The sequence below is a fragment of the Neovison vison genome, chromosome 1 (assembly GCF_020171115.1).
Source record: "Neovison vison isolate M4711 chromosome 1, ASM_NN_V1, whole genome shotgun sequence".
In the NCBI taxonomy this organism is placed as follows: domain Eukaryota; kingdom Metazoa; phylum Chordata; class Mammalia; order Carnivora; family Mustelidae; genus Neogale; species Neogale vison.
In genome coordinates, this window is record NC_058091.1 from 292,139,660 (window position 1) to 292,162,122 (window position 22,463).

Here is a 22,463-nt window from a genome sequence, read left to right on the forward strand (position 1 = left end):
ACTCCTTCCTAAGAATCCAGGTTCATAGAAACCTCCTCAGTCACCTTAATTTCATTTGTTGAACCCAAATGACAATAAAGGGATGGGATGGCACAGATGTTTGGGATCCCAGGAGTGCAGCTGGAAATATGAAACCACAGAGACAGTGCAGGACCAGTTAGTTTGGAAACAAGCACGAGAATGCTGTGACCAGGAAGACCAGGCACAGTCCAGTAAGGATCCCCAGGTATCTGGAGCAGTTCTGAAAGATGTCCAACAAAAACTCCTTCAGTTTCATGCAAGTGCTTTCCCTTCAGAAGTATGGTGAATGAGATAATCTTGCACTGAGAAACACACCACTGACTATAAACCATAAGCAGCATGATGCAAACATTGCCAGCAATCCACTACTGCTAAAACAAAATAAAGATTTAGAGAGAATATTCTATAAAGAGTGAAGAACTTTGACTGAGAGCTCCTTGAGGATCCAGAACACTCAAAGCTAGAAGTCTACAAAAAATATTTCTGAAGGAAAAAAAAAGAATTTTCTTCTTTGATACTGGGGAATATATACTTGTTAATACCAAAGCTCTGGTCAATGCTTACATTTAACTCAGAGTTTAAAAAAAAGTGCTCAAAATCCCATGCTTCAGTGATATTTGTATATAATCCAAAACCCTGTACAGTGGTATACCTTATTGGTACTTAAAACACAAATGAAGGACATCTTGATAAACTAAGTATCTTCTTATTAGAAATGCACAGTGATGTAATTTGCCAAGTTGGTACTAGTTAACAAATAGGAACTGAATTTCATTCAAAGAGAATCACAGAGCAGAATGAAACAATGAATATTCTGAAAAAAGAAACTGATGCCCTTTTATCCTACCTGAGTTAAAACAATGATGAGTCACATCGAGTTCATGGGAACTGACTACTCAAACAGATCAAAAGATCAGTATTATGAACACACGGAGACCACATAAAATTAGTGCTACTTTGGTTTTAAATCTTTAAAACCTCAGAACACACTTTTTTAAAATTTCTTTTAGCACACAGAATAATTTACTCATAAAAGTAACATCCATTTATAGAACTCTAATAATTTTTTTTTAATTTAAAAATAGCACTGTTTTACAATTCTGATTTTACAGAGAAAACTTTCTGGCAAATAACGTTCTATCAGAAGGGAAAGCTGAATCACTTTGCTTTGCTTCTCACAACAGAAACAGGCATTCACGCTATCAGCCTTGGGAAATCAATTTGATGACAAGAAAAATTTGCTCGAAAACAGCATCATTGGAAAAATGGGATCTGGTGCCATCTACTGAGTGGCAATGGAATGGAATTTGGGTACTAGCCATAAGTTAGGTAACACACTATAATTGCGGCTACATGCAACTCAACATGTACACATGTCGTCAAGGCCCAAAAGCTACATGCAAAAATGAAAACAACTGCTGTGTTAGGATTGAGAAATGGATGGGTGTCTCCCCTCCCCCCCCCGAACAATCGCCACCCTACCTTAAAAAAAAAAAAAAAAAAGAAAATCACGTAGGTAAAAATGATTGCTGTACATAAGGAATACTGAAGAGGGAAGACTTTGGTAAATTAAGCAAATGAAAAAGTTCCATGATTAAGAGGGACTAGGTAGGCTCTCTTACTGATGGAGAGGCTGGTAGAGGGCAGTTAAGTCTTTGGGTATTTATGGTAGGTCAGAATTAAGGATCTATCTTTTTTCTATTTATACTAAAAGCTAGATTATTATTAGAAATTATCAACCCAGACTGCCAATAAAGTGGCACTTAGGAATTATGATGATAATCAACGTCCATACTGATCATCTGGAGGCACCAAAAACCCTAAAGGGCTTTTCTGATTAGCAAAGAAAATTTTTGTTAGTTGACTTTACTCAACTAGACCTCCTCCACTCCAACAGTGTGACAGTATGCAGCAACAGCTGAGCCACAACGCTGACAATCTTGGAAAGGTAGATTTTCTGATTTTCATGGACAGGCAAGGTTATTTTTTGGTAGTAGCTTTTGAGAATGTTACTTCCTTATATAGCTAGGGTACCCTGAGTACTAAGAGCATGCCTAAGATGTGTTTATGGCTGTCCTTTCCTTCATAATCCTTCTCATAATCCATAATTTGTTTCTCAGCTGTCCCCTAAGAGGGCAGGGGACCTTGTCTATTCTGTTCATTACCATATACCCAGCACTTAATTATGTTTGGCACATTAAGTGTTCAATAAATGTCAGTTAGTTGAATGAATAGATGAATCAATTTCGTACAGTCCAACTGACATAGGGGGAAAAGAGGAAAAAACCCAACCCTTACAAAGTGAAGAAGGCAATGATGGAAAAGTAGAAGAATAAGCAACAATCAGTTGCCGGGCGTAGACTTGATGTAAAAAAAAAATTGTCATCATTTGACAAGTGATGATATGTTTTGAGATTCAAAATACCTGAAAGATTTTAACTTAAAGTTAATATAAAAGCATTTATTTCCATCTTCTCTGGAAAACTCATTTACAAATAAGTTAATGAAAACCCTGTTATTACATCAAGATGTAATAGGAGCCTAGTGTTTTGTTGTTTCAGGATGGAGAGCATTCTGCTAAGTACACCAGGTGAATATCTACAGCTCCATAGAGGGAGCGTAGCACATTGAGGACTTTTTCTTGAATGCTGTCAACTTGCTCAGAAGGACAGTAATCATCCAGACTTGACCTGGAACCAAGAAGGGAAAGAAAAAGAAAAATACATGTAAAGGAGAGGAGATCATACTGTGCAGTGAAGAAAAGTCTGCCTGTGTTGATTTCAATATAAAATAGAAATGAAAGTGTGTTGAATTTTGGAAAAACAAACAAACAAACAAACAAACAGTTGAAAGCTACTAAATGTTTATGCCAGGAGCATTATATTATGTTCTTTAATCTTCTCAGCAACTCTACAAAATACATACATTTACGATTCCTTTAAAGGAATATGAAACAGAGAAAATTAACCTGCGGAGATCACCTAGCTACTAAGTGCTGGTGATGGGATTCAAAATGACATAGCATGTCTTCAAAGCTTCAGTGCTTAATCACTAGATTGCTGTTTCCCTGGAAGGGAGATGCTGGAAATACTGGGGGTTTTTATCTTCGTGATTGGGTATCTTTCTCATTCTTTTATTATGGGCACAGTAGGGCTAGAAATAAGAGTAGAGGCTTTCCGACTGATAAAACGTTTCTGCTTCTAAAAACGATTTGTTAACTATACACGTACATAGGATTACCCAAAATGCAATAGGGAGATGTGTTGGTATTGGTATTAGTTTCCCAGGTGGTATTAAAGAGAAAAGAACAAAGTGGGATAGGGCTGGAACCTGTATTTGGGGGAGTCAGAATCAGCAACTATAACTTCAGTTACCAACCAGTTAGAATGCCACTGATGATTACAGCCAGATTAAGATCTAAAATGATTTCATCCTGATTCTGGACTGGGGTAAGGAAAGCCATTTAGATGTGGGATTGGAAATCTTTATAGAAGGAAATGGATTTAGTTATCTAGTTTAGTCCTTGTCACAAGTATTTTAGACCTAAAGACATAATCTGTAAGACTTCTGATGAACTCATTCTATTCTCTGGTGATCAGGTTATTTTTGAGACTTGATGTTAATAACACACAATAAATGAAACAGAAAAATTTAAAATTCTTAAATACTGTCTAATATATACATATGGATAAAAGTTTAATTTATAGCCTTAATAAATAAGGAGTACTTCGATGCTTTCAAAAAGATTTCTGGCTTCTTTAAAACAGTATTAGAATAGTTCTTGAGGGGAACTACCCCCAAGAAGGAGTTTTGGACATCTGTAGGTACATTTTTGATTGTCACAATGATAATTAAGGGGTGAAGGCAAGAGGGTAGGGCTGCTCGAATGCTTACAATACACAGGACAGTTCTGTAATATGAATGTAAATACTTGTGTCCTATATAGTTTCCAAAGTCCACAGAACACTCATATAAGTAAAAAAACCTGTTTTTAATTTTTGAGCCTCGAATTTAATACTCTTCTACAGGTGAACAAAATATTTTTGGAAATGGATTAAATATGAGCTAAATTTCCCAGGACTGCAACCATGCTGTATGTGGAGAGAAGTCTGGACTTTAAGTTCAGAACTTTACCAAAAGGTTGTTAGGACGAGAAAAACCATGTCACTATGACAGTGCTGCTCACGGTATTTGGCCAATACAATACACGAGTGTCTGTCTGCACGTGTAACTTTACATTTAGTGACTCTGTAAAGATGCTAGTTTTATGTGGCTTTAAAAATTTTTTTTTAAAGATTTCATTTATTATTTGAGAGAAAGGACACACACACATGCACATAAGTGAGAGGGAGAAATAGAGGAAGAGGGAGAGGCAGATTCCCCACTGAGGAGGAAGCCCAACAGGGAAGGACCCTGAAATTACCAGCTGAGTCATAGGCAGACACATAGAAGCTTGACTGACTGAGCCACCCAGGCACCCCTTGTGTGGCATTTTAATACGTATTACTTCATCAGTTACTTTTATTTCTCTTATGTTACAATGATTTGTGTGTGTGCATACATATATAATTAATATTACATATATTTAAATTATGTGTACAGGGAGGTTATTGCTACATACTGAATGTTTGTGTCCCTCCAAAATCCTTATGTTGAATCTAATCTCCAGTGTGATCATATTTGGAGGTGATTAAGTCAGGAGGGTGCATCCTCATGGATGAGATTAATGCCATTAGGAAAGAGATGCCAGAGGGAGAGAAAGCTCCTTCACGCTTTCTACCATGTGAGATTACAGGGAGAAGACGGCTGTCTGTAACCCAGGAAGCAGGTCTTCACCACACTGAATCTGCTGGTGACTGCATCTTGGACTACCCAGCCTCCGGCACTGTGAGAAATGAATTTCTGTTGTTTATAAGCCACGTGGTCTACGGTATTCTGTTATTGCAGCCTGAATGAACTATTCTGTTATTGCAACTATCTATATATTACGTATAATATTTCTATATACTTAAACTATGCAGTTATGTAGGTCAGATTACCTATGAATTTCATTTTAGGATGTAAAAGGACATTATAATAAAAATATTAAAGTATTAAACTCACAGTTTCATATAAAACCAACCCAAAGATTAACACAGAAAAGTTTTAATAAATTGTGGTAACTTTCAGCACATTACTTTCAAATCTGAAACATGGCAGCAGCTAAATATTCTATTGAAGACACACAAATGGGAATTCTTGTGTTCATCTGAATAGTATCACCAACTTCAAAGACAAGATAGTAAGAACTGTATGTTGTTTGCCAACCATCGCTAAGAGGAAAGAGAAAATACAACATCTGACGATTCATCTATGGAGACTCTGTTACAATTTCTTATGGCTGCTATAACAAATTACCACAAACTCAGTGGCTTAAAGCAATACAAAGTTATTACAGTTTTGTTGGGAATCAGAAGTCCTCAAATAAAGATACTGCATTCTTCTCTAGGTTCTAGGGAAGAATCTGTTTCCGTCTTTCCAGCTTCTAGAGGCCACTTGCATTCCTTAGCTTGTGGCCCTCCCTATCTTCCACCTTCAAAGCCTGCAGCCTGGCATCTTTCAATTTCTCTGATTCTGACCCTCTTGTCCTCCTTTCATAAGGACCACTGTGAGCGCACTGGTCCTCTGGATAATCCAGGGTAATCTCACTTCAAGATCCTTGAGTTAATTAATCTGCAAAGTCTCTTTTCCTATACAAGATAACATATACACAGGTTCTGGAGATTAGGATGTGAATATCTTTAGTGGACCATGATTCAGGCTACCACACTTACCTTGCAATTGTCACAAGAGTAGGTTTTGGTAAATTTTTCAGTAAATAATATACAGACTGAATAAGATACTCAATTTCTTGTTCTGTGCTGATATGGTGAGGAAGTTCGGAGTAATCACAGGTTAGACCAGCCTGGTGAACCTGAAAATAAGAAAATTAAAAATTATACCATAAGCTTTATTGTTTTTAGATTTTTTAAACTATTAATATCCTTGCTGACAAATCTTTTAATATTGTTGTGGACTGGGCTTATTTTTTCCTTAACGGTTTCTGTGCTACAGAAGTTCTCCATTCTCTAAAGTTTTAGAAGAACTTGCCTGTAACTTCTGTTTGGGCCTGATGTCCTTTATATAGGAATAATTCTTTTAACTATTTTTTTTTGTAATTATGAATTCAGTTCCTGTCTTTACTTGAGTCTATTTTGATAATTCATATCTTCTAGCAAATCATCCATTTTACCCAGAATCTAAAAGCTGATAAAAAACTGTGTATATTCTCATCCTACCTTTTCCTTCAACATATTATTATTATTATTATTTTAGATACATGCATCTAATCTAGTACTATGCTCAAACTTCAAGAGGATATAAGGGAAAGTCTTTCTCCTGTTACCAGTTTCTTATGTATCCTTTACGTGTACCAACACATACTATGACATCTATAGATGTATTTTACATGTAAATGACTGGTGCTCCAGTCTTAGCACTAAACTATGCCTGAAAGTTACAAGCGGCTCATGGGCTAACATTTTACATCCTCTGTTTTGAAGTTTTGAAAAATGGAACTCAATATGTCACTGTTTTGCCTACTGTATATAAGTGTAAAGATTGGGAAATAAAAAACACTTTAATCTGCTATTTTATTGCTATTGGCTCTGGATACACATCAAAAATTTAACTAGGAACAATCAATGTAGGAAAATGACAAACTGTGCACGTTCTTTTCTACTCAAAGGATCAAAACAGTTGTCTAATCCTGAAGCTATAGGCACATGATATCTGATTCTATACTCTGCAATCAAGCCCATTCCATCCCTTCCTTCTCTCACTAGTGTCCAAAAAACTCCCTACCACTGGAAAAATCCTGATATAACATTTACAGGAGATATGCATGAAGACACATCCAACAATGTCATGCAAGCTCAAAACATTTTTAAAACCCTAAGTATCTTCTAACTCTATCATTCTTAAAAATTGCTATTTAAAAAAAGTGGGTTTTGGACTAGCTCCAATTTAACCAAAATATTCTTTTGTTAGTACTTTTTTATTCTTATAAAGTTGGCATTAAATTAGTACATAAACTTCAGTTCAAATAAGGTGGTTTGCCTGTATTCCACAATTAAAGAAAACTCGAGCAAAAACATGATTTATTGAAGTCAAAGAAGCGTTACGAGTAAAAGAAGACTCGTGGGTCTCAGTTTCGGCACAAAATCTGAGAAGAGACACTGTACTTCAAATGGGAAAATTTATGCTTCAAAGACTGTGAAATGATATAAAAATAAAAGCAATTATCATTGACGGTATCCACTTTTACCACAGTTTTCAGATCACTGTTGGCAAACAAAGCCAGTGACAGAGCTGACAGAGTTGAGATGCACTTGCTAGAACACCTTGCCTTTCTCTTGGTTTTGACAATCAGGAAAGTTTTCAGAGAGAAGAAAGATAGGAGGAGGAGGATAGTATGAAAATGAATTAATAAATAAGGGACAACTTTAAAAATTATATATTTATTTTCTCTGGCAAGGAGAGATCTGACCATAAACAAAATAAAAAACAACACAGCATTTTTGCTTCTTAAATAAAATTGGGAAAAACTTATTTTTTTCTGGAAAACTTTTCCAGTATTCTGACTTCTAAAAAGTTATATACTTTTTCATTTCTTCTCATTTAAATAAAATAATTCATTTACACTTTCCTGGAACACAAATTTAAAAAAAAAAACACTTTAATAAAACTTACTTTTTCTACTCAGAAAAATGCCTTTCTCAAGGGTTAATTTTATACTTTAATTTAAAGTATTTACCATTTCATAGTCTGGTACTTCCATCCGTTTTTTCAAACTCTGTACAAGCGGAATTAGTGATTCCATTCTGGAAAAAAGTCACCCTTCAATTAAACATTATACCACCTCAGCTAAAATTATAGAAGCAAATGATCTATTACACTTAAAATTTACCTTTAAGATTGTGTCACATGATATTTGAGAAAAATGAAAGATAAAGATATTTAAATATCATCTTAAAATACTAAGAAATAAATGTTCTGTTTTTTCTTACCCACAATATTACAGATTGTGTTAAAGGTTGAAAATTAGCATTCAAGAAACTGGGATTTTCCTCTTCTTCTTCTTTTTTTTTTAAAGATTTTATTTATTTGACAGACAGAGATCACAAGTAGGCAGAGAAGCAGGCAGAGGGAGAGGAGGAAGCAGGCTCCCTGCTGAGCAGAGAGCCCGACTCGGGGCTTGATCCCAGGACCCAGGGATCATGACCCGAGCTGAAGGAGAGGCTTTAACCCACTGAGCCACCCAGGCGCCCTGATTTTCCTCTTCGTTAAAAATGGAAGCTCCACCCTGACTTTAAAAATTCTTTTCTTTTTTAAATTTTAATTTTTTAAAAGATTTTATTTATTTATTTGATACACAGAAATCACAAGTAGGCGGGGTGGGGGGAAAGCAGGCTCCCTGCTGAGCAGGGAGCCGGATGTGGGACTCGATCCCAGGACCCTGAGATCATGACCTGAGCTGAAGGCAGAGGCTTAACCCACTAAGCCACCCAGGTGCCCTAAAAATTATTTTCATCAGCAATAAAACTAAGTGCCTTTAGCACATGGTGATGCAAAGAGTTTCTCAAAAGTTAAAAAAATTTAAGAATATATTTATTGACATACACACTTAAAAACTGGAAAAGTTCTATACCATTTGGTATACTAACAATAGTGCCTTTAAGTGATTTAATTTAGGTGGACCTCTTTGGAAGCCATGATTAATTAATGGTTCTAGTATTCTGCCTCCCTCACCAATATGTACTCATCCGGGGGCAGAGGGCAGTGGAAAAAAGAAAGAAAAAGGGAGGCATGGAGGTCTATTGATCAACTCATCCTGCTATTTCTTTCTTTTTATTAGAAACATTTTCTGGGCTTCTGGACCCTAATCACCTACCTCCTCTACTTCTTAATAGTGAGGATTCCTTCACGCTGAGGATCTGGCCCTTCAGGGGCACGGTAAGTTTGGGGAGACTTTTCTTGCTTGTCTCACCTACTTTTCCTTTGTGTTATTTTTTTCCCCCCACTTACAGCCACAGTCTGGACCTGCTTCTGTTGTAGCCTCATTGTTTCTCCAAGTCTTTGAGAGAACTCCCTGCAGGTGATGAAGAGTTAACTGGGCATGTTCACCAGGCACAGTGGGTTCAGTGAAAAATGGCCCCATCTGTGGGCTACATTCAGGACTCCAAGGTTTTCATGCTGTTTTAAGCTTTAAACTTGGTTTGAGACATGACAAAATAATAGGTACTTTTCAGTATTTCTAGAAAGACTCATAGCCTGTGAGTTATTTCTACATCTCCCTCTTCCATCATAATTTCAAAAAGGAGGGAATCATTTTTTGAATTAGCACTCTATGCAAAAGAGGGAAAGTGTGAACTGATTGTTAAAATGCCTGGTCAATATTTACTGATGTGAAAACTATAATACCATGGTTTTCCTTAGTGATAATGAAGTTTTATGATATTTCTATTTCAGGGATGTTTCTCAATATTTTATTTTTAAACAAAAATTACATTGAATATTCTGAATACACACATAGTAAAAGATGTTTCTTTCTTATAACTTTATCTTTTTTTTTTTTTAAAAGATTTATTTATTTATTTATTTGACAGACAGAGATCACAAGTAGTCAGAGAGGCAGGCACAGAGAGGATCCCAGGACACTAGGATCATGACCTGAGCCGAAGGCAGAGGCTTAACCCACTGAGCCACCCAGGCACCCCTCTTATAACTTTATCTTTCAGCCACAGAATTCCTCTACCCAGAGGCAACTTATATTCCAGTTTCTTCTGTATTCTTCTATATATCTGATGAATTATTTTAAATAACTATGACATAACAAGTCTTAGTGGCTCAGAGCACTATGATTCTAATTCTTTTTTTAAAAAAGATTTTATTTATTTATTTGACAGAGATCACAAGTAGGCAGAGAGGCAGGCAGAGAGAGAGAGGAGGAAGCAGGCTCCCTGCTCAGCAGGGAGCCTGATGTGGGGCTCAATCCCAGGACCCTAGGATCATAACCTGAACCGAAGGCAGAGGCTTTAACCCACTGAGCCATCCAGGCACCCCTATGATTCTAACTCTAATTTATGTTGCTATCTTATAACTGATTTCTTATATTTATACTGTGCAGAATAATCTCAGTTTGTGGAAGATCAATTTGAAATTAAGCTACTTCTGGATTCCTATGCTCATGAGGACAAAAAAGTTTGGGTCTGATAGTCCTATTTTAGTTTCCTGGCCTTTTGAGTTTTATGATTTAAAGAATTATTTCAGAGACTTAAAATCACGAATCATCACGGAAATGGAAACCCAAACCACAGTGAGAAATGACCTCATACTGGTCAGAATGGCTAGAATCAAAGAACAAGAAATAATAAGTGTTGATGAAGATTGGAGAAAAGGGAGCTTTTGTGCCCTGTTGGTAAAAATGTAAACTGGTGAAGCCACTGGGAAAAGTATGGAAGTTCCTCAAAAAAATTAAAAACAGAAATAGCATATGATCCAGTAACTTCACTGCTGGGTATTTACCCACAGAAAACAAAAACACTAATTTGAAAAGATATATGCACTCCTATTTTTAGTACAGCATTATTTACAATAGTCAAGATATGGAAGCAACCCATATCTGTCAACCCTTTGACAGATGAATGGAGAAAGAAGATGTGTATATAGACAATGGAATATTACCCAGCCATAAAAAAGAATGCAACTTTGGCATTCATGACAACATGGATGGACCTAGAGATTATCAGACTAAATGAAATAAGTGCAGATAACTACCACATGATTTCACTTGTATATGGAGTCTAAAAAGCAGAACAAAGAAGTCTAAAAAGATGAACAAAAAAACCCAGAAACAGGCTCATAAATACAAAGAACTGGTGGCTGCCAGAAGGGATGGGGAGATAGATGAAATAGGTGAATGGGATTAAGAGGTGCAAATCAAGCCATAAAATAAATAAGTTACAGGGATAAAAACTAAAGCATAGGGAATGTAATCAATATTGTAAAAACACTGTATAGTGACAGACGGTAACTAAGCTTACTGCGGTGAGCACTGTGTAATATACAGAATTATCAATTCATTATGCTGTACACTTGAGACTACTATAATACAGTATGTCAACTATACTGCACTAGAAAAAAATGAATTAGTTTAGGGAAAAGTAACTATACTATTTATGCCAACATCCTTTCAAATTTGCTTTAATACTAAAGTAACTCTTTACCCCACCATGTAAAATGACGGACAATCATGCCAAAAGAACTTTTCTCTCCATGTTTTCAAGGTAATGTTAATGATGAGACAATTGGCCCAAAAGAGGACCTGATGAAGAATCCAGCTTTCAAATCCTGCTCCCTCATGTCATGGGCAGCTTAAGCTTCTATTTATAGTTGGGCTATCCTTAAAAGGAGGCAAGTTTTCACATTATATTTTACTTTTCTAGTCATTTACTTTTACTGTAATTATTATATTGATAGGTTAATTTTTTTTCTTATTCTACTTAGAATGCGGGCTGTCTTACCAATTTTTAATCTTCCCTAAGACCTAGCACCACATATTATATATCACAGGGGAAGTCACTGCACAATGATTAAGCACATACCCACTTATTATGTGATTTTGAGCAACTTAAACCTCTGTACCCTAGTTTCCTCATGTATAAAATGAACATAATAACAATGAAGTCATCAGATTGTTGTAGGGAATAAATGAGATAAATGCAAGGAAAAATCTTAGAATTGGGCACATAGAACACACACAGCAAAGGCTAGCCATTGCTAGTAAATTTCTGTTGGCACTTAATAGTGATTTTTTAAAAGTAATTTATCTAGCAAATTTGACTATATATCTAGGACTAAAATAGGGTTGGGGAAAAAAATGTTTCAAGGTCTTACCCAGGGTTTGAAGCCCATTTCTGTACAGTTTCTTCATCATCACCATCACATAAATCAGCAAAAGCAGCTTCTAAATCTTCTAACTGATGAATTCGAGTATCAACACAATCTACCAAATCTTCCTTAAAACACATTGAAAAGCCAAGATTATAATTATTTTTTGAACAAATAAGTGAAATCCCATTGCAATGAAAATATCAGTTCAATTAGTTAAAATCATGACTTCTCAGTACTAACTAACCATGGGCTTCTCCAATAAACACACCAAGATTTTGGTTAGAAGTCTGAGAGCACTCTAATGACTTATAAGATATTATTAGATATGCAATAAATAGACAAAATCCAAAAGAAACAAAAGAAGGATACCTCTGTCAGGTTGGTACCAGGTTTTTTAAACTGGTACAACTCTTGTAAGATTTTGTACTCTTCCTGGAAAACAAAAAAAAAATCCATATACTGGAAAAAAAATTTTTTCAATGATATGCTTTAAGTAAAAAATGGTTATGACATAAGGAGAATATCTTAGCTAATCCTTGAAAGATTAGTTTGTGAAAATCAGGGAAAATGTATAACTCAGATGTTACTGTAAACACTGTCATTGCTTTAGGGTAACTCTATCCTGACAATAATGTATGAAAATTAGCTATGGAAAAAGATTGATATGAAAGATTTCTAATAATATTCTACATTCTAAATGGATATATCCTACTATCTAAACAGATTTTAGCTATGTATAGGAAATATACATGTTTTTAACAACAACAACAAAAACTTTCCATGTTCACCTTGCAGTCCTTTCCCTAGCCACAGAAGAGAACTCGGAAGTTCAAAGGGAATACTGGGGGCAGACACAATAGAAGAATGATGCCTTCTAAGCACAGATTTTCCAGAAGAATGTCTCCCCCCTCATTTAGCACACTAAATAGCCCCATTATAGGTGGGTATATCTGACCCCAATAATCCCTTTTAGGAGTACTACTGTTGGGAAGAGTTTATATGCAAGAGCTGAAGTTCATTAAGCACAATGTTGTGCCATTCCTCTCATCATAATAATCCTGTAACTTCCCTGTCATTATTTTGATTTTAAACTTGAAGAAACTGTGGGCCAGAAAGGTTAGGTAACTTTCCCAAGATCAAGCAGCTAATAAGCAGTAGAAGTAACAAATAGAAGTTAACTCACTCTGGACTTCTGCACATGTTCTTTAAAAAAAAAAAAAATGGATATAAAAACCTCCACCTCCCAGGTTTCCTGATAGCACTGGAAAAGAAGTAACTGCCACGAAGTTCCTTGCCACTAACTTTGTAGAAATCTTCATTAAAAACATTTGATTGAAATAAGTAAAGCAGAGAAAGTCATTTATCATATGGTTTCACTCATTTGTGGAGCATAAGGAATAACATGGAAGACACTGGGAGATGGAGAAGAGAAGTGAGTTGGGGGATATCCGAGGGGGAGATGAACCATGAGAGACTGTGGACTCTGAAAAACAATCTGAGGGTTTTGGAAGGTGGGGGTGGGAGGTTGGGTGAGCCTGGTGGTGGGTATTATGGAGGGCATGTACTGCATGGAGCACTGGGTGTGGTGCATAAACAATGAATTTTGGAACACTGAAAACAAAATAAAATTAAATAAAAAAAAAACCCAAAACAAAAAATTCGAGTATATTTGTAATATAAATTTCTAAAGTCAGTTTCTTCAACTTTCAGATATGCCTATTCTTAAAGCTTTCTAAATAGTTCTAAGGTCATTTCCATGATTCTAAGAATTTATGGCTATAACCCCTGGCTCCATGTACAAGAGCTGAAAGAAACTGCAATTTTTCTCCCTTATTTGCAGGTTGGGAGAGTACTCTAGGTCCCCCAGTCTTGTTTCAGATTATACTAAATCTTCAAATCTTACCTATTTTTAAATCAATACCTATTTAGAGCTCTTTGATAAATCACAATGGCTTCCAATACATATCTATCTGAATTAGGATCGTTAAGTGCAACATCATCATTATAATCAAACAATTTTAGGTAGAAAAAATAGTTTGAATCCCAAAAAGAATAGACTTGAACAAACTTCCCAATGTTAAAGTAAGCAGTTACTGTGCTATAAAATGCACTAAGGAATGCTCACTTGGAGCATGAATTTATTGGTTTCTTAAATGTTTCATCTCAGATCTGTGCATGCTAATATTGTCTGGCTTTCTGCATTTAAGATCTGCTAAGGTACCCTAAGAATCACAGGCCTAAATCATTAGCTACAGATAGTACATGTGTAAAATCAGGGACCTCATAGTCCAGTGAAAAATCTGTCACACAGCACTTTATATATGTAGAATCTCTGGAAAGATACACCAAGAAACTGGCCATGATGTTTGTTTTCTGATGTAGGAAACTGAGGGAATGGGAATGGGATGAGAGAGTGATATTCTTTGATGCATACACTTTCTTGTACTATGAGATTTCAGTTTTTCCAACTATCCACATACATATTACCCCAATTAATAAACACAAAATAATAACTGCTATCTAGAGCAGGGATCAACAACCCACAACCTACAACTTGTTTTCGTATGGCCCTTGAGTTAAGAAAGGTACATACAGGGACACCTGGGTGGCTCAGTTGGTTAAGCAGCTGCCTTTGGCTCAGGTCATGATCCCAGTGTCCTGGGACTGAGTCCCACATCGGGCTCCTTGCTCGGCAAGGAGCCTGCTTCTCCCTCTGCCTCTGCCTGCCTCTCTGTCTACCTGTGCTCGCTCGCTCTCTCTCCCTCTATCCCTGACAAATAAATAAATAAAATCTTTAAAAAAAAAAAGGTACATACATAATTCAATTAAAAAAATAGGTGCGTATGATTTTAAAAGATCTAACAACAAGGAAGAATGTGTGACAGAAATCATATAGGACCCCCAATAAATCTTAATCAATACCTGGCTGTTTGCAGGAAGTTTGTGGATCTCTGATCTAGAAAAATGTCATACAATTCTCAAGATCTACATTTTAAAAATACATTTACCTGAGTGAACATTTCTTTGAAGGGATTCTTGACTGAAAAAAAATCCAAGTCAATATCTAACACAAATGCATCCCCTCTCTTCAAAATTTCCAGAATTTCCCCAGTGCTGACTGTAGTCTGACATTCTTGACTTTCAGAAGAACATGAACATGATTGCTCTAGGCAAATCTGGCCCCTCCTCTGTGTCAAAGTGTCCTTTTCCAGTCCTTCTGAGTAAGAGTCACAGATAGTAGAAGCAGTGTTTTCTGCATCTTCCAGTGCTAGCTTTGGCTTCTTAGCAGAAGACACTGCATCATTTTCTTCTTGATTGTTACAGGGTTTATAAGGTTTTACCATAATTACATCCAATTGTAAAGGTTTTTGGTTCTCTAGTTGGTCTTCAGTTACATAAAGACCATCACTTAGAAAGTAATGATCCGTACTCGTAACCCTGGATTAGAGGAAAAAACTGTTTTAAAGACAAGCAGACAAATTAGCTGACATTTCATGTAGCACTTCCAAAGCACTGCAGAAATGTAACAAAGAACATATTTAACAAAAACTAAGTGCTCTCCCTACTTTCGTTAATTCCTGTTCTTCTGCAGAGATAGCATTCCCCTGATTTTTAGTTGGGCACACAACTGCCCAAAGTAAAGACTATTTCATAGCCTATCTTGCAGCCAGGTGTGGTTGTTTGACTAAGTTCTGGCTTAAGGCTGTGAGTGGAAGAGAGGCATACATAATCTTGCTCTCTACGGGCTGCCTGGTGCATGAGCCTGCAAATGACAAGCCCATCTTGGACTATGAGGACAGAGGCAATGCTTTAGAGATGAAGCAAAAAGATAAAAGGAACTGGGGTTTCTGAACCTGTAAACTGCCACATAGGCCCTGGACTGTGTGTGGTAAACTCTAATAAGAGAAAGAAATAAATGATCCTCTTTCAGCTAGTGTTCTGGATCACTTTCATACCAGCTGTAACTTCATCCAAATAATCACTTAAGAGAAAAATGACATCTGGAAATTATTTCTCTTAACAAAAGCTCCCTCTGATGTGTTTCAAAGCTGTGCCAAACTCTGTATAACCATAATATTTTAATATGGAAAACAACTTAAAAAAATCTTATACACATGCAGAATGTATTTTTACAAGTTACAGATTTCTGATTTTAAATGTATCATCATGTTCTTAGCTTTTCAACTATATTATGCCTTAGGAAGTATTTGGAATAAATAGCAAAACTAAATGCTTCTTTCAGAGGTAGGCTCTATCCAACTAAAATAATGGTTAATATTTAGTTCCTACTCACTTTTCTCTAGCTATTTAGGCTTAAACTGAAAAAGGTATTACGTTTCCAAATAAGACTAATGGCATAATACAGCTAATATCCAGGCTTATTATAAATTGTGCCATTCCAAGAATGTCAAAGGCTGTATCCCCCAACCTAAATTCATATTCTTCTTTAATAAAGGACTCTTTACTTTGTTCCTATCGGTACAAACACATGCATCTCAGACTACATACCTGTGTCTCTTCCGTAAACTTTTATTTGCAGGATTAAGTAAAATCACCAGATAATAAAATTTTTCCTAATATTATTATACATTGAGTTTCAAATGTCTTTTTCAGGTTATTCAGAATTATTTGATTTTACAGAAACCTGTTACAGATAGTTAGGTGTACTCACTGAAATACTCAATAAAAGCACCACCATTCTTCATGTATACCAGTATTATATATAATACTTATTCTATGTGGAGTCCTATTTATTTATTTAGAGTAATATCCTCAATAAATAGAATTTTCATGGTTTCACAACAAAGTTATTTGTGCAACTGATAAGAACATTCAACAAAATTTAACTGTATCATTAAGGATAAATCAGAAATAAAAAGTATCACTTTCTTTAGAATAAATACCCACTAGTGCAATTGCTGGATCGTAGGGTAGCTCTATTTTCAACTTTTTGAGGAATCTCCCTACGGTTTTCCAGAGTGGCTGCACCAGCTTGCATTCCCACCAACAGTGTAGGAGGGTTCCCCTTTCTCCACATCCTCACCAACATCTGTTGTTTCCTGACTTGTTAATTTTAGCCATTCTGACTGGTGTGAGGTGATATCTCACTGTGGTTTTGATTTATATTTCCCAGATGCCAAGTGATGTGGAGAACTTTTTCATGTGTCTGTTGGCCATCTGGATGTCTTATTTGCTGAAATGTATGTTCACGTCTTCTGTGCATTTTTTGATTGGATTATCTGTTCTTTGGGTGTTGAGTTTGATAAGTTCTTTAAAGATTTTGGATACTAGCCCTTGCACTACTGGGTATTTACCCTAAAGATACAAATATAGGGATCTGAAGGGGCACGTGCACCCGAGTGTTTATAACAGATGAATGGATAAAGATGTGGAATAGAATGCAGCCATCAACTGCCCCCCCCAATCTTGCCATTTGCAATGACGTGGATAGAACTGGAGGGTATTATGCTAAGCGAAATAAGTCAATCTCTCTGATATGAGGAGTTTGAGAGGCAGGGCGGAGAGTCGTGGGGGGTAGGGAGGGAAAAAATGAAACAAGATGGGATCGGGAGGGAGACAAACTTAACAGACTCTTAATTTCAGGAAACAAACCGAGGATTGCTGGAGGGTGGTGGGGTAGAGATAGGGTGGCTGGGTTATGGACATTGGGGAGGTTATGTGCTATGGTGAGTGCTGTGAAATGTGTAATTCACAGACCTGTACCCCTAGAGCAAATAATAGTTTATATGTTAATTAAAAAAAAAAAAGAAAGTATCACTTTCAATGAGAAAGACTGTATTTCATTTCCAGTGTATTACCATTTTATTCCACACCCCTTCACCTTTGAAAAAGTTATGGTTTCAGTGCTTAAAACATTCATCCCATCACAAAAGAACGGAGAAAGTAAAAATGTGATATTTCTAAAGATAATTACAGTATTGCAATATCTATAAAACATCAGTTAAAGAGCTTATATAACAAAAACAGCTGCACATGTAACTCAAGTAAAAAATGCTGTAACTTAATTTAATTATCTAAAGCTAATCATATTATTAAAATAAAAACACCAAATCTACTTTTTAGCCATTGGATTCACAAAAAAAAAATTCAAAATGAGGTAATTTTGCTTTTCTACTGCTAATTGTTAAACTCAGCAGACAATAATTATATTGTAAGGAAATAGTAAAGTGCATCATCAGCTATATAATCTATAAGGTACTTCAATGATTTAATGGAATTAGTAATCAATGGATCCAGAATTCCAGAAGATGAAGATATTACTCAAAACCAACAAGACTAGTAACAAAATATAAATGGTGTGTGAAGAAGGTTAAGAGACTTAAAACTTGTTCCTGGTGTTTGGAGAACTCTTCAAAAGAGTTGAGGGTTATCTGAGCCCATCTGTATGTAGACAACTTAGGAGTTATCATGGGGATTCAAAATAAGACAAAAGAAGCATTCATTCCCTCTTATAACACGAGGAAATTACCTGATTGTTGTGGTAGAAGTGTCTCTGCCTACTAAAAAGTGATGTTTTCCCTCTCTTATTTGCTGAGCCCATGTGGGATGAAGCCATAGCACATGAGAAAAATGGCCAGCATAAACTGCAGGCATAATCCAATTCTCAATACTTAATTCTCTGAAAAAGAAATAGAAAACATGGAAACTACTAGTGAGTGTCTTTCCCCAAATGTAATTTCACCCAGAACAAGAGTTTAACAATCCTCCTGATGGCATTAAGGCATCATTTCCCCTTTCCATTGTATTGACATCTGCATGGATGGTGCAAAGCAGTGGTGGGTTGGTGTCCCAAGATTAATCAAGGCGACGACACCAACTCTCCTAGTAGTCATTGTATTCTTCCTATCAAGCATCAATACCCCCTCTGAAAGCCAGTTTCATGTAAAAAGGTCCTTCATAATTTTATTAAACCTTGGTCCTTAGTATACATTTTAAATATTCTGGGTGGCAAAATGAGAAATGCAAAAAGTACTTCTGCTACATACTTTGAAGTACATAGGTTTTCTCAAGGAAAAGCACTTGTGATTCAATTGAAAGTTTAACAGCATTTTTCTTGAAAGAAAGACTGATCAAAATATAATAATTATTCAGACTTGAATCTGAATTGTTGGATTCTACATTCAAACTAAGCTTTAAAAAACCACTACTTGTCAAGTTTTTGTATGCTATTGAATATTCATAATTATCTGAAAAGGCTATGAAAATACTCTTCCAAAATTTTTTTCATTTACTTCCACCAAAACAACATATGGCAACAGACTGAAAGTGGAAGTAGATAGGAGAATCTAGCTGTCCCCTATAAAGACAAATATTAAGGAGATGTGCAGAAACTTAAACACTGTTACTCTTCTCAATTTTTCCTTTACAAAATATATTTTTCATAAAAATATCATGTTTATGCTAACATATTAAGGTCTACTATTTTGAATTGAATTTATATTTTAAACATTTCTCTGTTTTAATTTCAAATACAGTAAATGTGAATAAATGTAACCCACACTTAGAAAAAACTCAGTAATTTTAAGGGTAAACAGGAAGTCTCAGACTAAAAAGTTTAAGAATTATTATTCTATGACTAGAACTGTACAGTCTGCATTGTCTCATAATTCTTTTTAATTTCTAAAATATAAAACCTCTAAATATAAAAGAGAATAACAACAATGGTAGAGCTACCACATTTCTTTAGAAATTACTGCTCTAAAATGGGGTTCTGGAAAAAGGCAACTGAAAGAAACGTAGTAGGCTAAAGTTAATTCACGAAAGCATCTATCTTTTTATATTTTAAAGAAAAATTACTGCTAGGCACACAACTTTTTATATTGTATAACTAGGCTACATTCTAACGCATACATAATGAGACAGCAGCGAATTTCAGAGAACTTTATTACAGAAGAGACTCTAGTTAAGTTTTTATTTAGAAATATATTACATATGACCCTTTGAAGAGAAAGTAGTAGAAACTGAGAGGTTGGAAGGACTCAATACTGGAAAGACTCAATACTGGAAGGAAGGATATACAAATTAAAGGTGTGATGCCTATACAACCAATGAACGTGTTTAAAATACATTTTGTTGCACCTTAGTAACCAGACTTCTAAAGTGGGGAGGAAGGGAGAAATGGCTTAGGTAACTTCTAAAGTCTTTTCTACTTCCAAAATTCTATATTCTAAAGCAGAGGTTGGCAAACATTGGCTAGGCCACTTGTTTTTGTAAACAGAGTTTTATTGGAATATAGCCATTAGTTACACAATGTCCATTGTTGCTTTCTTACTATGAGGACAGAGATAAGTAGTTGCAACAAAGACCATATGGTGTGCAACCTTAAAATATTTACTATCTGGCTCTTTAAGAAAAAGTCTGTCAATATTCGCTCTAAATAAAATAAAAAAGGCAAAGAAACAAAAACAAAACTCAAGAGCTCAGCAAAGTCTGTTTCCTTTGTTTATCATGTATTGCCAATTGTATTTCAAACACATAAAATCTCATAAAGAAGGATGCCTGGCTGGCTCACTTGGTGGAGCGTGTGACTCTTGGTCTCAGGGTCTTCAGTTTAAGCCCTCCATTGGGGGAAGAGTTTACTTTAAAAAAAAAAAAAAAAATCATTGGGGCGCCTGGGTGGCTCAGTGGGTTAAGCCTCTGCCTTCAGCTCAGGTCAAGATCTCAGGATCCTGGGATTGAGTCCCGCATCAAGCTCTCTGCTTGGCAGGGAGCCTGCTTCCTCCTTTCTCTCTCTCTGTCTGCCTCTGCCTACTTGTGATCTCTCTCTGTCAAATAAATAAATAAAATTTTAAAAAAAAATCATTAACAAAAACCACATATTACCCGAAAAGTGTTTCCTTGTCAAACACAGTGTCAGCTGGCATATTTACAGGAATAAGGAGGTCTGGATGTGAATCAAAATGCACAAAACTTATGTTACTGGCAGGAAGATGCTTTGAGCCAATGGCCCGGTATATGTAAGGCAGGACCTGTGAAAGAAACATGCACACATTCAGAATTAGTGCTGAAATCATGAGCATATGCTCAACTGCAGCCTGAAAAACAAAACGTAACTTGAAGCACACCAGGGTGCTAAGAAGTAGGAAAACATAAAGTTTGTTCACTGTAGGTGGGTTTAGATAGCGTTCCCATGCTTTATGTTTTCCTCAGACGTCCCAGCTCCCATCTCCGAAGGCTTTAGCGGGCATCTCTTTGCTGCCAACTTGCCCCATCTCAAGCTCAGAGGACGATGTGTGTCAACAGACCAAGGCTGGCCCGCAGGAAGTAACTGGTGGTTAATACACCTTCCGGCGTAACGATGTGTTCAAGCTACCTTGGTTCTCCCGGCCTTTTCCACACCTTAGGATGGTGGAGCTAGACTAGGTGGTCTCTAAGGCTCCTGTCCTGTTACAGTCTCCGTACTTCTAGGTTTAACACCGAATTTGAAAGCACAGCTTAACCCGCCCTTGTGCTTTTTCTCAGGCCCATACACACGATCCCTACCTCCTGGGAACTCAACTTCCTTTCGCCATGCCTAAATCTGGAATCATCCTCTCCCCCTTCCCTATCCAGAGAACTTCCAAGGCCGATTCGTTTAAAAAAAAAAAAAAAATTAAAATTAAAATTAAAAAAAAAAAAAAAAAGTCTCGAATCCATGGGCCTCCCTTCCAGAAGAACAGACCAAGGCATCGTTTTAGCTACTGCAAAGTAGCACTGCCATAAAATGGGAAATATCTTTCCTGTTTAAAAAAGCCGGGCTCGGCCTAAAAAGATTTACGTACACACTAAGCACAGAAGAATGCCAGCAGCCCCAAGAGTGCTACGATGATGGTCCCTGTGTCACAGACGGCGGCCCACATTCTTTATAAAAAGCTTCCCAGCTACACACAGCCGTGCTGGGATGGAGACGCCGGGGAAAGCTGGAAGCCTGCGTTAAGCCGCAGGGGAAAGACACGGCGCTCGGCAGGGAGAAGGCACCAGTTCGAATCCCGACGCCACCGGCTGTTGGTGTGGGATTCTGGGCAAACCGTGAAGGTTAAACGAGGGGCCCGACATACAGTCAGCGAATCACAAACGTCAGCGCCTATTCTCCCAAGTTAGTCGTTCCGGCGTTTTTCCCCACAGCAATGGAACTCGCGCGGGTAACAAATTCTGCTTATCTCTGGCCTTCGATACCGAGGCTCCGCGGCTTCCTTGGCCCTCGCGCGATTCTGCCCCGGAATTCAGCAGCCGCCCGCTCACCTCCTGGTGATCCTCCACGACCCACACTGGGAGCTTGGGGTAGCACCGGAGGCGAGCGTGCTCTCCCACAGCGTCGCCCATGGTCTTCCCGCGCGGCAGCACCCCAGGGGGCCGCAATCGCGAGGTTAGGACCGGGAACGCCGGAGCGGCAGCCCCACAGCCCCTCCCGCGTGGAAACGCGCGCTCACCCGGTTGCGGTTTCTCATTGGAAGACGCAGAGGGCAGGG

The 22,463-nt window shown here is 37.0% G+C and overlaps 1 protein-coding gene across 1 annotated transcript; it reads right to left on the reverse strand.

The window, feature by feature from the left end:
• Positions 1 to 1,066: 1,066 nt before the first annotated feature.
• C1H5orf22 (chromosome 1 C5orf22 homolog) lies at positions 1,067 to 22,408 on the reverse strand. The gene is made up of 9 exons (XM_044233346.1): positions 22,237 to 22,408; positions 20,839 to 20,984; positions 18,485 to 18,634; positions 15,003 to 15,432; positions 12,364 to 12,426; positions 11,998 to 12,119; positions 7,856 to 7,922; positions 5,835 to 5,974; positions 1,067 to 2,711 (listed from the first exon to the last, which is right to left on the reverse strand). Exons 1-9 carry the CDS (start codon positions 22,315 to 22,317, stop codon positions 2,579 to 2,581), a joined length of 1,332 nt encoding a protein of 443 aa, XP_044089281.1. The 5' UTR covers positions 22,318 to 22,408; the 3' UTR covers positions 1,067 to 2,578.
• Positions 22,409 to 22,463: the final 55 nt, after the last annotated feature.

Coding starts and splice junctions, on each gene's coding strand:
- C1H5orf22 (XM_044233346.1), bottom strand. CDS start 22,317: ATGGGCGACGCTGTGGGAGAGCACGCTCGCCTCCGGTGCTACCCCAAG. Junction 18,635..20,838: donor GACAAGGAAACACTTTTCGG/GTAATATGTGGT, acceptor TTTCTTTTTCAG/AGAATTAAGTATTGAGAATT. Junction 2,712..5,834: donor ACTCTTGTGACAATTGCAAG/GTAAGTGTGGTA, acceptor TCTTGGTTCCAG/GTCAAGTCTGGATGATTACT.